Source organism: Quercus robur, chromosome 11 (genome assembly GCF_932294415.1).
Source record: "Quercus robur chromosome 11, dhQueRobu3.1, whole genome shotgun sequence".
NCBI lineage: Eukaryota > Viridiplantae > Streptophyta > Magnoliopsida > Fagales > Fagaceae > Quercus > Quercus robur.
In genome coordinates this window covers 10,198,372-10,216,698 of record NC_065544.1, presented here as the reverse complement: position 1 = coordinate 10,216,698, position 18,327 = coordinate 10,198,372, and the positions used below count along the sequence as shown (strand labels likewise).

At 35.8% G+C, this 18,327-nt stretch overlaps 1 protein-coding gene across 1 annotated transcript; it reads left to right on the top strand.

Annotated features, from left to right (window-relative positions):
- The first annotated feature begins 1,782 nt into the window (after positions 1–1,782).
- Positions 1,783–2,406, top strand: LOC126704690 (uncharacterized). Its single transcript, XM_050403717.1, has one exon. It carries the CDS (start codon positions 1,783–1,785, stop codon positions 2,404–2,406), a length of 624 nt encoding a protein of 207 aa, XP_050259674.1.
- Positions 2,407–18,327: the final 15,921 nt, after the last annotated feature.

Below are 18,327 nucleotides of genomic sequence, written 5' to 3'. Positions count from 1 at the left end.
GGATCATGTGGAAGCTATGCAAGGCTCTGTATACAAATTGATCTGGATAAGCCCTTAATTAAATCCATCAGGATAGGTAGGTTGGTGCAACAAGTTAAATATGAAGGTATTTCTTCCCTTTGTTTTTGATGTGGGAGGCTTGGGCACAAACAAGAGAACTGCTGCTACCAGATCAAGGAAAAAGATAGAAGTGGGTGTGTAGCAGAGAAGAGCCCGAACCAGTTAAGGGAGGAAGATAAGCAAAAAGATAGTGGATTAGAGAAAAGCCCGAACCAGGTTAGTAAAGAAGAAAAATCTGATCCTAACTTTGGTCCGTGGATGTTGGTTACAAGGAAAAGGAATTTGGTTAGGAATGGACTGTCCAGATCTCCCTTAGGGAGTGAGATTAAGGGAGATGTTAGTCCGAAGGGTATAAATGTCCAAAGAGGGGAAACCATAGAGGGTAGTTTAGTCAAGGCCATTAAAGAAAGAGTGTTATCTAGTCAGTCTAATCATACACGTGCCGTGAGGGATGATTCTGTCCAAGGGATAGCGCCGAATGGAGATTTGGGAAATCTGGAAGTCAGGTTCAATGTGTCAAGTCCGAAACAGAGTGATGGTGTGACACGGACTGATGGGAAGCATCAGATGGGTTTCTCGAGCACGGGTACAAGGAGTAATAGATCTAATGGAGGGAAGGGCTATAAGTCTTTGAAGAGACAGCACCCTTCTTCTTCTTCACAGAGAGCTGTATCTTCAAAAAATCTGTAGCGCAGCGAGAATGAAGGGATTCCCAGTGGGTCGAAGCAATCCAATAAGCAGTTCGATAAGGTGTGGCTGGGCGATTTGGCTCCAGAACAGGCTAGTAGAGGTTCCAGATGAGGTCATCCTTCAAATAAGGGCATCTCTAACGAAGGAGTTAGGATGGTGCGATGTGGAGATGGGTCCGGCGTGGAAGAATATCTTCCCAATCACTCTGGAGAGTCGCAAAATAGGGATAATACCGCTGGATCATCCGACATGGGGTCTGACTCCCAATCCTTGGTGGAGCTTCATAACGGACATTCCAGTAATTTCATAGGAGGAGTTCGAAGCTTTGAGCAAGTAGAGAAAGCCATCGGTGGTGCCTCACTTTGACGAATCCGGATAGTTGATACAGGAAAGGAAATTAGTGGACCAGAGGGGTATGGCTACGGCACTAATGGGGAACCACCCAATGCTGAAGCTAATTCAGATTCTCATGTCGGTGGAGAAGTGCAATGTGTTGATAAGTTGCAGGGAAGATGTGGTGGGAATGTTGAAGTACATGATGATATGGAAACCGGAGTGGAAGCACTCGAAGGATTTGTTGAAGAGGCTAGGATGGAGTATGGTGGAAGTTGCAGCTATGAATCCTAGTCGTGTTGAGGTTCCTATGGGTCAATTTGTGAAGATAATCATTCTAATGTGGAATTGCAAAGGTGCTTTGAATCCGGATTTTAAGAGGGGGGTGTTTGAAATGGCTATGAATCACCGTCCTTCGATTATGGTTATCACAGAGACTAGAGTGGGGGGTAGCAAAGCTGAGAAGATCATTGATGGGCTTCCATTTGATGGTTTCATTACCACTGATACTATTGGGTATGTGGGTGGATTATGGATTCTGTGGAGAAGTAAGGATGTGGAAGTTAATCTTTTATCAGCAACAGAACAAGAGATACATGGCTATTTACCGCAATATATGCTAGTCCTCGTTTAGTTGAACGGAGAATTTTGTGGTCTAACATAGAAAAGGTAAGGCAATTGCATAATCGTCCTTGGCTGATGATTGGGGATTTCAATGAAGTGCTTGGTGGGGAGGATAAATTTGGAGGGAATCAAATTAATTTAAATAGGGCCCTTGAGTTCAAAGCATGTTTGGATTCGTGCAATTTTGTTGATCTTGGGTTTGCAGGCCCTAAATATACTTGGACTAATAAAAGGCAAATTTCGGATTTGATTTTGGAAAGATTGGATAGGTGCTTTGCTAATCCAATTTGGAGAATTTTGTACCCTAAGGCGGTTGTTATTCACCTCCCTAGAACCTTTTCTGACCATCATCCTATTTTGATTGAATTATGGAAACCCAATGCGAATGGTTTGGAGCGGCCTTTCCATTTTCAAACTATGTGGCTTCTTCATCTAGATTTCCATAGGATTGTTAGAGAAGCTTGGCCTGAAGGTGTTCCTTTAAAAGTGGCCACTATAGATTTTACTAGGAAGGCTAAGAAGTGGAATTATGAGGTTTTTGGAAATCTTTTTGCAAGAAAGAAGAGGGTGTTAGCCAGATTGAATGGTACTCAGAAGGCGTTGGCTGAAAATCCTACTGAGTCTCTTATGAGACTAGAGAATCAACTTATTGAAGAGTATTCCTCTATTTTGCTTCAAGAAGGAGTTCTAGGCTCTTAAGTCCAGGATTAATGTTGCTGCCTTTGGGAACCGAAGCACCTCTTATTTTCATGTAAATACTGTTGTGAGGAGGCAAAGGAATAAAATAAGGTGTTTGAAGGATGATATGGGGGAATGGATAGTTGAGGAAGAGGCGGTGAAGGAGCATATTTTGAATGGGTTTAAGAAACTTTATTCCACGGGTTTGGAGATGTCTCACAGTTTTTCTCCTGTGTCTAAATTTGCAGGTTGCTTTCTCTCTAAAGAAGAAAGAAATTGGATGGGAAGGGAAGTGTCTGATAAAGATGTGAGAATTGGTTTGTGGGCTTTGAACCCTTTTAAAGCTCCAAGGCCAAATAGTCTTCATGCTGGCTTTTATCAGCATTTTTGGCATAAGGTGGGGAAATCAATTTGTGAGGAGGTGAAGGCTATTTTCAAGGATGGTCTTGTTCCGGACCACCTCAATGATACGCTTGTGAATTTAATTCCGAAGTGCAAAAGCCTTGAATCTCTGAACAATTATAGATTGATTAGTCTTTGCAATTTGGTCTATAAAATCGTTTCCAAAATTTTAGTGGAAAGGATAAGACCTTACCTTAATAAGCTTGTGTCTCCTTTCCAAACAGCCTTTGTGCCTAGGAGGAAAGGATTAGATAATGCCTTAGTTGCTTAAGAACTTTTCTATGCTTTGGATAAGAAAAAAGGTAAAGAGGGGTATATGGCCATTAAGGTTGATTTGGAGAAAGCGTATGATAGAATGAAATGGTGTTTTATTCACAAAGTTCTTCAAGCTTACCATTTTCCTCAAAACTTTATTAGGGTGATAATGAGTAGTGTCACTTCCACCAAGGTGTCTATTTTGTTTAATGGTGGGAAGTGGAGGCTTTTAATCCTTCACGAGGTCTTCGACAAGGAAATCCATTATCGCCGTATCTTTTCATTTTGTGCATAGAGTACTTAGGACACTTAATAGAGAAGAAATGTATGGAGGGAGTGTGGAAACCATTGAAAGCCTCGAGAGATAATATAGGTATATCCCATCTATTTTTTGCAGATGATCTAATTCTTTTTGCAAAAGTAGATGAGGATTCATGTGAAGCTATCTCGGAAGTGTTGGAGGAATTTTGTGAGGAATCGGGCCAAAAGGTGAGCATGGAGAAGTCAAGAATTTACTTTTCCCCTAATGTGCAAGCTGAAATAAAGAGTGGAATCTGCTCAAGGTTGGGAATTCAAGCCACAGCTAATATTGGGAATTACCTCGGATTTCCAATCAATCATAAAGGGGTTCCAAGGAATAGGATGAATTTTATAGTTGAGAGAATAATGAGTAAGATGGCTGGTTGGAAGGCTAGGTTTTTATCCTTTGCAGGTAAATATGTGTTGGTGAAATCTGTCATGTCTACTATTCCGAATTATGTAATGCAAGCCACTGCCCTTCCTACTCATCTTTGTGAAAAGTTGGACAAAATTAATAGGGACTTTTTGTGGGGATCAACAAGTGAAAAGAGAAGACTTTATTTGGTTGGTTGGAATAAGATTATTAGGCCGAAGGAAGAGGGAGGCCTTGGGATTCAAGCTGCTAAATTTAAGAATTTGACATTATTAGCCAAGCTAAACTGGAGGCTGAATCAGGAAAAAGAAAGTATATGGGCTAAAGTAATTTTAAGGAAGTATTGCTCAGTTGATAGAATGAGAGCTAAAGATCCAGATAAGCTGCCATGTTCTCCAAATTGGAGAGCTATCAAGGCTGGTTTTCAGACCTTTGCTGATGGCATTTGTTAGGGGGTTGGGAATGGAGAAAGAATTAATATTTGGTCGGATAGTTGGATAAGGGGAAGCTCATTGAGAGAGTTGATTGAAGGCCCTTTGACTCAGAGGGAGGGTGATATGAAGTTGTCAGATTTGCTTCTTATTTCGGTGCAGGGGTGGTAGTGGGAAGCTTTATCCTTTGAGCTACTGGCAAGTATTAAGGATGGGATTAAAGCTATCCCAAGGCAGCTGGTTGGAAAAGGGGAAGATGTTATTATGTGGAAGTTTTCTAAGGATGGAGAGTTCACTACAAAATTTGCCTATGCATGGTTGAATGGATCCTAGCAAATTGATGTTACTTTCCAAGGGCAGTGGATATGGAAGATAGACACATTGCCAAAAATTATTAATTTTCTGTGGTTGTGTATGCATAACATCTTGCCTGTAAGATCTGTGTTGGCTATGAGGGGTACAATACGAGATAGTTGCTGCCCTTTGTGCAATAATTTCCCGAAGACCATAAGCCATTTGTTGAAAGAGTGTGTGGTGGTAAAAGAATTCTGGTATAAACTTAAGATTCCCCTTGAAATGGTTAGTTCTTTTGTTGATATGGATTTGTTCTGTTAGCTGAAAGTTAATTGTCAAAGTAAGGTGTTCCATTCCTCATCAGTGTCGTGGACATTTGCTTTTTCCTTTGCCATTTGGAATTTGTGGAAGCATAGAAATGGAATGATGTTCAATAATAATATCTTGAATGTAAATTTACACAGTGTTAGTAAAAGTCAAGCTTTGGAATATTACTATTGTTTGGGTAAGATTAGGAGTCAAAAGAGTAAAGTGGTATGTAATATTAGTTGGAAAAAACCTCCCACAGGATGGTGTAAATTAAATACCGATGGGGCCTCCTTTGGAAATCTGGGTAAGGCAGAAGGAGGGGGGATTATCAGAGATAGTGAGGGGAGATGGATGAGAGGTTTTGCTAGGTCAATCGGCTTCACGACTAGCATCACAGCTGAGTTTTGGGCTTTAAGGGATGGTTTGCTACAAGCTATTCAGATTGGGGTGCAGAATCTTGTAATTGAGTTAGATGCTAAGGTGGTTGTTGAGCTGGTTCAGTCACATTCCCCCTCTAATACTTTTTATTCCTCCTTGTTGGCTGATTGTAGGTCTCTTCTGGGCAGATTTCAGCACTACAAAGTTCAACACGCGTTCCGTGAAGTGAATAGAGTTGCTGATTCTCTGGCTAAGTTACGATGTGAGATGCAAGAGCATTTTGTAATTTTGGAAAATCCCCCATCTGATGTAATTTCAGCTTTTGTATATTCTGATGTTATTGGGGAGAACTTTTGTAGGCTTACTGCCTCTAATTTAGCCATTTTGGCCTAGTTGAATAATATTTCCTTTTAACCAAAAAAAAACCAACACAACCAACTTTTCTCTTTCTCTCTCTCTCAGCTACCTTTGTTATTACTACTAGCTGCTAAACCCGTGCAATGCATAGGAAAAACTATAGAATGAGTTTAGAAGATCATTATATTTAAGTTGAAACAGTTAGCATAATAATAATTATAATAAAAAAGAATATTTAGCATAAATGTATGAAATGCTTGTAAATAGGATATGACAAAAAAAAAAAAAAAAATTTTGGGAGAAAAAATAGGAGATGACATTGATAACACAATTATGTAAGATAACATTTGAAAATTATTGATATAGCTATCCAATAGACATTGCATTCATTCTGAAATGAGTTGTAATCATAAATAACATTTTTTTTTTTTAAGAAACAAATCATAATAATTTTGTATAACAAAAAAAAAAAAGAAATTTACATAATAGAAAGAAAAAAAATAATAGTGGTGACGTGGAAAATTATGAGAGTTTCAGAGGTTTCGGTTATATATATATATATATATATATATATATAGATTAATCCTTTTTTTTAAAATACTAAAAGTATGCTAAAAGACATGAAGAATAGAGAAATATGTGGTGTAAGTTTAGGCAATTAATGAGATATTAATGATAGAACAGTAAAATAAGTTTTTTTTTTTTTTTTTGAGAGAGAAAAAAATAAAATAAGTTAATGTGAACTTTTGGGTAACAGTAAAAAACACTTAATGAAAGAGGTAAAAAAAATAAAAACAAAATTAGAGCGCCATTTGGCAAGATCTCATGCATTCCCACATGAGGTCTTTGCTAATATATATATACGCACATACACACACACACACACACACACACACTACTATTTAAGGGGTTTTCCCTATTTAGATTCCTCATTTTTTAGTTCAAAAATGCCCCTACACTCCTATGTTTAAGTAGAGACAAAATTAAAAGACAATTCGATAAAAATACAACTCTAACTCTCACTAATACATTGCCTAAAATATTCTCATCGTACCCACTTACAAGTTTTCAACTAACGGTGATAAATATGTAAATTAAAACTCCTACACCTTAAAACCCACAAACTCACGTATACTGCCAGTTTCTATCTCACTTTCTATCTCTCATTCTTCTTTAGATTGAAGACATTTAATTTAGCTCTACATCCTCATTTATTTTTCTTTAGATTGAAGATATTTACTGTCAGAGGCTCCAATAACTTTTAGGTTCTATCTTTTCACGGTGGCTTATTACTGTGGTTGACTTCGAGATTTTAAATAGGAGGGTTTGTGCTTGAACTGGTTGCTTGAAAAAGGATATTGGTAAAGGCTGTTTCTTTTTATTTTGGCCTAGAATTAAACACAAACTCCTTTTTTGGGTTTTTTTTTTTTTTTGGACTTTATGGTATTTTTATTAAGGGAAATAAGCTACTTGGAAGAGAATTAAGACTGATTGGTTTGGCATTTATGTGTGTAGGTCTTGGATAAGATTCGATTTGAGAGCCTCACAGACAAAATTAACAAGACTCTCTCTATTAATGCATGTAGGTACTTATATATTATTCTTCTTTATTTTGGTCCAAGAACTTAATATTTAATGTGATTTTAGATTGCTAACACTTTTTTTGGTTTTTGGATTATAGATTTGGTGAACAATTTGGGTACAATTGTGAGGTCTAGGACCAAGGAATTTATGGAGGCATTGCAGGCTCGAGCGATTGTGAGCATAATTGGTCAATTTGGTGTTGGGTTTTAAGGGAATTAAGCTGCTTGAAGTGGTAATTTACACTACTTTTTTTTTAATGTAATTTACCTTACTTTTTTTTAGAGGGTATTATGTAAACAAGTTTTTCCATGTAATTTACGCTATTATTTTTTTAAATGTAATTTACACTACTTTTTTTTAGAAGGTAATATTATTGTGGGGCCCAATAGTTTGTGGCCCTGGCCCATTTATTCATTGGGGCCTAAGGCCCAAGCCGAGAAGGGTTATAGCCCAAGATCGATAATACAAAGTACAAAATAGCCTTGGGATACAGCCGAGGACGATTCAGTCCTCGGCATATCCGAGGTCTCACAGGAAGGAAGGGCAAAACTGGTATAGAAACAGCTTGGGAAAAAAATCTAAAATATCTGTGTTAATAGAAAAAGGTACGCTGGAAAGTATAACAACCAGGGAAAGCTGCCCTTATTGTCATTCAATACTCTGCACCTGACAGAACCATACTCTCCAGCTTTTACAACCACCCCCAACCACTCTGGGTATAGGCTGATGGGACAAGTATCAGTCTTGGAATGCCGATCCTACACGTGGACAAAGGATAAGGAACACAGGCCAATATAAAAGGAAAAGTAAGCAATCCAGAGAAGAGGCTGGGAAAAATGGCCGAAAAACCAGAGCCTCCCAGCCCGCCTCCAGGAGAAAGATTCTTAGGGCGAAAACGACCTAACCATGTATGAACACCCCGAAAAACCCATCGTCTGGTGACTAAGGCCTAGCCTTTGAAACCCAAGCTCTACAAATGATATTGTTTGGGCCTTTTTGCATACGAACCCAACACTGTTATGGGTCGTTACGAATCGTGTCCTTACAATTGGCACCGTCTATGGGGAAGGCTTGTGTGTTGGCATAGGCGGTAGGTCGAGACAGTTCCCTTGTCATTTCTAGTGGCCGGTTGTTGTGTTCTAGCGTAAAGTTCCACTAGGGGCTATGTTTCTTTACTAGGGGCTACGCTTTGTAGCATCAGCCGCACAGATGGTTTTAGGGGCTCGGCCGAGGAGCTAATTCCCTCAAAACCAAGGTCTCATGCCATAGCCGAGGGGTTATTTCCCCCGACTACTTATCAATATCTATCAAGTTTTGGACAGAACCAAGGTATTGCATGGTCCTCAGACTCAAACCTATAGGGAAACCAACTACTTATCAATATCTATCAAGTTTTGGACAGAACCAAGGTATTGCATGGTCCTCGGACTCAAACCTATGGAGAAACCAACTACTTATCAAAATCAAGTTTTGGACAGAACCAAGGTATTGCATGGTCCTCAGACTCAAACCTATGGGAAAACCAACTACTTATTAAAATCAAGTTTTTGACAGAACCAAGGTATTGCATGGTCCTCCGACTCAAACCTATGGGGAAACCAACTACTTATCAATATCTATCAAGTTTTGGACAGAACCAAGGTATTGCATGGTCCTCGGACTCAAACCTATGGGGAAACCAACCACTTATTAAAATCAAGTTTTGGACAGAACCAAGGTATTACATGGTCCTCGGACTCAAACCTATGGGGAAACCAACCACTTATTAAAATCAAGTTTTGGACAGAACCAAGGTATTGCATGGTCCTCGGACTCAAACCTATGGGGAAACCAACTACTTATCAATATCTATCAAGTTTTGGACAGAACCAAGGTATTGCATGGTCCTCGAACTCAAACCTATGGGGAAACCAACTACTTATCAATATCTATCAAGTTTTGGACAGAACCAAGGTATTGCATGGTCCTCGGACTCAAACCTATGGGGAAACCAACTACTTATTAAAATCAAGTTTTGGACAGAACCAAGGTATTGCATGGTCCTCGGACTCAAACCTATGGGGAAACCAACTACTTATTAAAATCAAGTTTTGGACAGAACTAAAGTATTGCATGGTCCTCGGACTCAAACCTATGGAAAGGTCGGCTACTTAATAAAAATTTTAAGTTGCTCGATCCTCGGCTCAAACACCAGAAAAAGGTTAAGGCTATCAAAGTTGTTTGGAAGATAGTGAAGCACCCTATTACTCAGCAACCTGGAGGGGCTGTTCATTTTTGGGCTATATGTCTTCGGATGATTACCTCCTACACCGCACTGAGCATTCAGTTGTCATCTCGGCTATTTCGGGGTAAGTGTTGTTTTCTCATATCGGCATTATTGTGCCAGACAACTCCATTAAATTCATGATAATATCTTTTCCTTAGCAAGAGTTTTGACCCTAAGTATCATTTGTTTGAGTCGGTATTATTGTGTCGAACAGCACTCGTAAGTTCATAATAGTGCATTTTTCCTTGATAAGGAATTTCGGCCCTAAGTATTGTGCTCTCAGGTCGGCGGTATTGTGCCAGGCCGCCCTAATAAGCTCATCATAATATCCTGTCTTTTTCTTCTTAATGTGGGTTTCAGCCCTAAGTATTATTTGTTCGGTTTAGTATTATTAAGTCGGATAGTTTCAATAAACACAGAGTAAGATCTTGTTATTTAACTGGGATTTCGGTCCTAGACATCGGTCAAAGTGTAAAAATAAAAAAAATTCACAAGAAAGTATGTCTATTCACGGCGTAACCATTTCAGAAATAAAGAGATAGAACATGTGAAATAAAGTAATAACGACTTTTATTAATATAAAGAGGTATTACAACGTACAAAGAAGGGCTTAAACAAGCCTATACAGAAGGTGGATTACAAAAACAATAAATAAATAAATAAAAACAACAACAACAACAATATGACAAATAAACAGTCAGATGTCTCTTTATGCTCGTCTCCGAAGTTCTTCCAAATTCTGCCCTAGTAGCGGCCCATATTGAGAGAAGGACCTTCTTCAGAAGAAGATGGAGGAGATGAAGAAAAAGAGAGAGGAGAAGAAGAGAAAGAAGGAGGAGAAGAAGAGGAAGAAGGAAAAGCACCAGGATGGATCTGGTGGTGGAAAGAAGAAGAAAGAGAGGCAAAAGGAGGCACCAGTGAACGAAGAGAGGAAGAAGCAGGGGCACTTAGTCCCTGCGTCAGTCCTAACTCCTAACACGCTGGTGCCATGTTAGCTATGCTCATAAGAGAGCAGCTGGTACTGATAATGGGTGACCCAAGCTCAGTCGCGCCGAAAGTTTGACGTGACGAGCCCCTGCTTCAGATTTTGGCTGAAAGGAAGGCGAGAAGGATCTTGAGTCTCCGCCATCCCTGCCCTGACCGAGCCATTTTGAGCTTCATAAGAATATGGTGTTTCTGGGAGGGGTATGGTTCCTTCATTACTTACTTCTATCTCGAAAGTATCACAATTTGAGGTGTAACTAGCGGGTAAAGTAAACTCTGGAGAAGGCTAAGGGTTTCAGATTTCAGAAGGATGAAAAGGGTCTCTGTACAAGAGAAATAGCCTCATGCTTTTCTTCTTATATGAAGGGCAAAACGGAATGTGTTTAATCTGTCCAGATTTCCAAGAAAATCTGTAAACGAGAATGTACCCGTTCCGCTTCCCCACATCGTCAACAAACCGTCGAAATTAAATAGTCTCGTAAATGGAAATTATTAAAGGCGCGTTGCGGATAATCAAACGGCGGGGACGCATCGTGAATGAATTCATAGGAATGTCTCGTAGTTCGGTATGTTTCCTGGGTAGATGAAGGGACACCAGCATTAATGAAAGACAGAGTTAAGCAAGTCATAATAAAGGCTTGGCATTACCAAAATCCTCCTCTCCAACCAAGAGGTCGAACAGCAGGATTTTGAGGGGCTATTGTGGGGCCCAATAGTTTGTGGCCCTGGCCCATTTATTCATTGGGGCCTAAGGCCCGAGCCAAGAAGGGTTATAGCCCAAGATCGATAATACAAAGTACAAAATAGCCTTGGGATACAGCCGAGGACGATTCAGTCTTCAGCATATCCGAGGTCTCACAAGAAGGAAGGGCAAAACTGGTATAGAAACAGCTTGGGAAAAAAATCTAAAATATCTGTGTTAATAGAAAAGGGTACGCTGGAAAGTATAACGACCAGGGAAAGCTGCCCTTACTACCATTCAATACTCTGCACCTGACAGAGCCATACTCTCCAGCTTTTACAACCACCCCCAACCACTCTGGGTATGGGCTGATGGGACAAGTATCAGTCTTGGAATGCCGATCCTACACGTGGACGAAGGATAAGGAACACAGGCCAATATAAAAGGAAAAGTAAGCAATCTAGAGAAGAGGCTAGGAAAAATGGCCGAAAAACCAGAGCCTCCCAGCCCGCCTCCAGGAGAAAGATTCCTAGGGCGAAAACGACCTAACCATGTATGAACACCCCGAAAAACCCACCGTCTGGTGACTACGGCCTAGCCTTTCAAACCCACGCTCTACAAATGATATTGTTTGGGCCTTTTTACGTATGAATCCAACACTGTTATGGATCATTACGAATCGTGTCCTTACAATTATATATTTGATGTATCATGTTAATGATTACCCAATTTAAACCTCACATGAAGTGATTGTTATCTAAGAAATTGTTGTAAAAAAATTTCTTTTGTAACATAAATTATATTTGTCATTTGTATAATTCTATGTGAAATTCAATGTACATTTTTTTTTTACAATTATTAATTCACTACTCCATAAAAAATGTTACATACATTTTCTCAGTTTTAAGGGTAGTTGATATCTTTGAAATTTAAACTCTTTTTAACTTTTGTTATGGATATATAGTAAGTGGCTAACTATTACGATTAAAACACTACATTTTAAGATTAAAATTGATCATTTTACCGTAAAATAAATATATTTCAAATTTAAACTCTTTTTCACTTTTGTTATGGATGTGTAGTAAGTGGCTAACTTTTTGGATTAAAATAGTACATGTAGTTACCCACAAATGTGTACTATTTTTAAACTTTCAATTTGAAAAAAAAAAAAAAAAAAAAGTGGCCGGGTAGTGTTTCTTGGACAGAAGGTGGGATTTTTTAAATAAAAATATTTTAGTCCGAAATTTTTAAACGTGAAGCTTTTCCTTTTTTGATAAACTTTTAAATAAGGATAAGATCATACCAATTCCCCACGTTAATCTTTTAAATTTCCCTAAAATTTAGCTTTTTATTTTCTCTCAAAATCAGAAATTGTTAGTGCCTAAATTTAAGGATATGGATGGAGAAATTATAGTAGTGGTTTTATAGTAGGAGTCTCTCTTTTTTTTTTCAAAATAAAGAAGAGATTTAAAAGAAAAAAAAAAATAAAAAAGAGGAAAATGTGATTTTTTTTTTTTTTTTTTTTTTTTTTTTTTTTTTTTTTTACAAATGAAAACATGAGTAAGGAAAGTGAATTTTAAAAAAAAATAAAAATAAAAATAAAAAAAACAGATTATCTTGATAAAAAAAAAAAAAAAAGAAAGAGAGAGAGAGAGAGAGATAGAAAACGTGAGGTGAGTTTACTTTGAAAATTAACATATAAGTGGTTCTCTTTAGAGTGTCCTTTAGTTTTGTCTCTGTTTAAATCCAAGAGTCACACCAATTCTTCATGTTAATCTTTTAAATTTCTCTAAAATTTAGCTTTTTATTTTCTTTCAAAATTAGATATTCTGAAAATTAGGTTTTCTATTATATTTCTTTTTCTTCAATTTTTTTTTTTTTTTAATTCTATACAGATGAAGGTGATTACATATTATGGGGATTGCATTTTTCACGTGGTAGTGGTTATGATTTTTAAATTTTAAAATAAACCATGAAAAAAATGGGAAATTATTTTGTGAGAATTAAATAATAATATAAAAAGCAATTGGCAATTTTTTCTAAATCAAGATTTTTTTTTTTTTTTTTGAATAATATAGTATATTGCCAAGCAGAATTTGAATTTGAATGATTATTTTTTAACAAAAATTTGATAATGGGAAAGAGTGATTTGACCATTGAACATCTCCATTAAAATAAAATTATTGATGTAGGTTACCATGAGATAAGGATAAGGTATTTTTAAACTTTGAATTTGAAAAAAAAAAAAAAAAAAAAAGGTGGCCGGGTTGGGTTTTTTTTTTAGATTGAATGTAGGATAATTTTATGTTTTTATTTTTTTTTTCAAAATAGGGGTAGCTTTTTTTGGACAAAACGTACGACTTAAAGAAATGTTATGTACCTTTTTCTCAATTTTAAAGGTTGTTGATATATTTGAAATTTAAACTCTTTTTAACTTTTGTTATGGATGTGTAGTAAGTAGCTAACTTTTAGGACTAAAAAGCTAAATTTTTGGATTAAAAAAATTGATAAATGTTATTAATTTTTTTTTAAAGAACAACACCAAAAATAACATGTATCTCCTACCATAAAATTTTAAATTTAAGCTTTTATTTACTTATGTTATGGATGTGTAGTAAATGGCTAAATTTTAGGATTAAAAAACTACATTTTAGGATTAGACAAAAAATGATAACTGCCATACATAAAATTTGAAAAAAAAAAAAAAAAAAAAAAAAAAAAAAGAACAACGTCAACAACACCAAAAAAAAAAAAGTGGATGTGTAGTTACTAAATTTTAGGATCTTTTCAAGAGCATTTCCTTTAACAAAAATCTTTTTAAATGTAATTTAAATGCTCTAAATTAACCATTACCCAAAAAATAAGAGTATATATAAAAAAAATATATATATATATATATATTAATTATTAGTTTCTTCCAATATCCCAATAATGGTATTCATTGAACACTTCCTTGCAAAGTCATCAATTTTTTTTTTTAATAACTTTAGTCTCGATTGAATTGGTTTCTTTGTACTAATACCACCGTGGGTATAACTTGACTAGGACTAATTCTTTTGGAGTCCTAATTATAAGGACATTAGAACCAATCCCTTACACTTATACCCCAAAATAAGTTGTCAAGTTACAATTAAGACTCCTCAAAAACACTTAGAGTATATTTGGTAATTGTTTTTTCTTCTTATTTTCTGTTTTCAAAAATAATTTTCTATTTTTTAGACTAAAAAACTTGTTTAGTAACCCAAAATGGACAGAAAACAAAAACTGTTCTTAAAACTCAATTTGTGAAGGAAACTAAAAATATGCAAAAAACTGTTTTCAGTTTCTAATTTTCAAAAGTCAATGAAGATATGCATTTAATTTAATAAATTTGTCTCATTTAATGAATTAGCATTAGAATTCAAATCCTAGTAACAACATATTTTAGTATTTTCTTTTTTTTTTCAAAAAACTATTTTTTTAATTTCAACTAACTAAACATGTTTTTTATTTCAAAAATACAAGAAAATTGATTTTTCTTTATATTTCCCAAAACAAGTTTTTAAAAATAGAAAACAAAAACTGTTACTATACATAATCTTATATACCCAAAATCCACAAATCCATCTATCCAATTGTAAGGGAATGTGGGTACAATTAGGACTCCCTTCCATTAATATATAGGACTAGTTCTTTTGGAGTCTTTGCCTTCCTGACAACACTGGCACAAAGTTATCCACAACGACAATTGCTTGGTAATTGCCATCCCACGCCGCTGCCAATTGTAGGACACATGAGCACACCCTGCTGCACATGTTCTAGCCCACCGTAAGCCTTGCTTTTCCAATAGGCAGCCCATGCAACCTGCGCAGCATTAAACCTTTGTCAATGAACCATCATATAAATGGCTTGGCCCACGCCAATGCCACCTCCAAGTTTGTCCAGCACCATCCAAATAGCGCACACAGCCCATCAACACAACACCACCTAATTGCAAACATAGCTCCAATTGGCCATGCCATCTGCAGGCCAATTTAGTATTTTTCATACTAAATCATCACACTATATAATTAAACATCCCAGCCCTGCCTTGCCAACTTGCACTCTACTCCACTGCATAAAAACTAGTCCATGGTCTAGCCCATGCAACGAGGCTACCATATCTCAGCCCCATTGCACTAGCTACCCACATCACATGGATGGCTTGCAACTTGCCAAGCCTTAACCATGAAATAATTCTTTGCAAAGCCACAATCTCACTGCCTCTAAGCCATCTTGTGTAGGCTTGAATCACCATGAGGCAACACAACCTGCTGTTGTTTTTACAAATCTTGCACAACCCATGACATGCCTCCCTTATGCTGGCTTTGTGATAGGGGTGGCAATATTCGATATGACTTGCGAATGCAACACGAAATTAGAAGACTCATGTTAAGCCTTAGCGGGCTTGTGTCAAATTAAGTTCGACACAAATTAACTCGTTTAATAAACGTGTCAATTCAAATCAGACACGCAAAACCTGTTTTGACCCATTAAACTGACAATCATTTTTCCAATTTACTCTTCAAAACTCTAGCTATATAAGCTTATTTTCTCTTCTAATATCTAGTTGTGTCAACTTTATCGTAACTTGTTTATTAAACAAATTATGCAAGTCGAATCGTGTTACCTGTTTTGACCCATATAAATGTTGTTGGTTTTGAGCTGAGGAATAAATTTAAATGGTAGATTTTGAAAAAAAAATTATTGTTGCTAGTAAAGAATAAGTTAAGTAATAATATTTAAATAGAATATAAATAAAGAATATATTAGAGAGAGCATTTGAAGAAAAGTTGGATGAGAAAACAAGAGACAAATACTCCTCTATTTGGGCAAGTGGCTTAGTGGTGGGAAGTCATTGTGACTCGATATGAGACATTGCAAATGGTTAGTTTGGGTTGGGTTCGGGTCGGGTCATTTGGACTGTGGGCCAAAAAGGGCCATTTTAAACGGGTTGAAAATGGGTCGAGTCAATCGGGTTGCGTGTCAAGTCGGCCCATATTTTTCACATTAAAAAAAAAACAAATAAATCGAACTTTTTAGAGAGAATGAATCAAATCAAATAGTTAGATTATTTGTTACTAATTTACTATTATACATGTGAAGGAAAAAAAAACAAACAAACCAAAAAACATAAAGATTTCTATATCCTTGCAATTCAGATAGTTTTGACTTTTGAGCATGACTAAAATTCTTTACATACTTCAAATTCAAAGTTCACTAATAATATCATTCCCAAAAAAAAAAACCAAAAAAAAAAATACAAAACTAAATGTCATGGATCATGTCAAGTTATTAGTTTTCTTAAGTATATAAATTCCTATTGCATTTAAAATAATAATAAAGTTAGATTATATAAAAAGATAAACTAAATAAAAAAATTTAAAAAAAAAACCTTCAAAAATAAACATAACAATTTAAGTAAAGAAAAATAAGTAAATATTTTATAAGAATTATAACTCAATCTACTCAATGTTGGTAGTAGATTCAACACTACAAATATTCATCCTTGCGAATTGTAGCTCAAGTTAGCCAATTTCAGCAGAATCTTCAGCTACAATATATACAATATTTTAATATAACTTAAGTGTACCATGAAAGCAAATCAAAACTTATCAATAAAGAGTTAAAAATGTATAATTTCTAAGACTTTATTAATAAATTAAAATACCTTCAAATCCATATAACCAACTTTTAGTGTACAATACGTTCTCAGGCAAAAGACGTAATCGATACGGAGTAAGAATTTTTTTTCCTATGCTAAAACTTGATTCAGTTGCAACAGTTATTATAGGAATGCTCATGAGATCTCATGCCAGAAGGGAGGCAAAGAAGAGAAAGGCAGAAGCTACTAAAAGTTTGAGAGTGAGAGTGAAAGACAATAGAGTTAAGTTTAGTTTTGCTTTTTTGCCTTTTGGGTCACTATTGAATTCTTTTTTCTTTTTCTTTTTTTTTCTTTTTCTTTTTTTTTTCTTTTTCTTTTTTTGTTTATTGTTTTTTCACTCTGTGATCGGGTTTGTGCTAGTTAGATAGATATTACTATATTCGTTAGACAGACTTGGACATGTTGTTAGTAATAGTTAGTAGTGTTTGAAGTAGAACTTAGTTACTTAGTAGTTAGTAGTCCTAGTTAATGAATGTTACAACTAGAAGTAGAGCTTAGTAGATAGTATTTAATGCTGATTGCTCAGTAGTGTAGTCTATGTAGACACTAGAAAGTAGATGCTTTAGACTTTAGTTTTTCTTTTGTATTTTTTTCCCCTTTCATTTAACTCTTTTTTTTTTTAATAAATAGGGGGCACAACACACAAGTTCATTGTGCCTTTTATGATAATGTTATGCACCAAGGAGCAATCTAGCACACCTTGCCGTGTAGTTTTTAAATATTTTTTAGGGAAAAAAAGGTTAAAAAAACAGGTAGGCCATAGGTCGAGTCGAGTTGGCCTGCAAAAAAATGGGTAGGCTGTGGGTCGGCCCATATTTAATTCAAGTAAAAAATTCGGGTTTGGGCCGAGCTAAAACAGGCAAGTTCGGGTTGAGTCAGCAAATTTTGGCCCGTATTGTCATATCTATGCCAATAATGAGAGTTCAAGTAATGTAAGCTCTTTTAGTGATCAACAAGTGGTCGTGCACCATAATGCAATGTGTTTTTTTTTTTTTTTAATGTACTTTTCAAAACACCTCATTTCATTGGGATACATAAAGAAATGATAAAAAATTAAATACAAAATGAATAATATTAGTATAAATTTACATAATTATTGTAGTAATAATATATTTTTATACAACTTTATAGTAAATTTTAAGCTTTAGTTAACTAAAATATGATCATTTTTTTTATGGAAAAGATTTTGTTGTATACTTGTATGCAGTGATTGCTACATATAAAGGTATGTGACAGCAAAATAAACAGGACAAGTGACTAAGAGCCTGTTTGGATTCAATATTTTGATAACTCAATTCTCAGTTTCCATAACTCATAACTCAAAAATGGTGGGACCCATAGCAAAAAGGTTGTTTGGCCAAACGATAACTCTGTTTCCATAACTCTGTTTCCATCACTCAATTATCTGATTTTTGAGTTATGAGTTATGGAAACTAAAAACAACCAAATGCTGTTTTCAGTTTCCATAACTCATAACTCAATGGCAATATTGTAATTAAACACACATAGGGGACCCACAGCCGCAACTTTTGACCACCTTTTGACTCTCTTTTTTCACTTGTTCGGTTTTTTTTTTTTTTTTTTTTTTAGCTTCAGTGAGTTTGGTTACTGAAAACAAAAACAAAAAAAAAAAAGAAATTGCAC

Excerpts from the sequence above, each read along its gene's own strand:
- LOC126704690 (XM_050403717.1), top strand. The coding sequence starts at position 1,783 with ATGATTGGGGATTTCAATGAAGTGCTTGGTGGGGAGGATAAATTTGGA.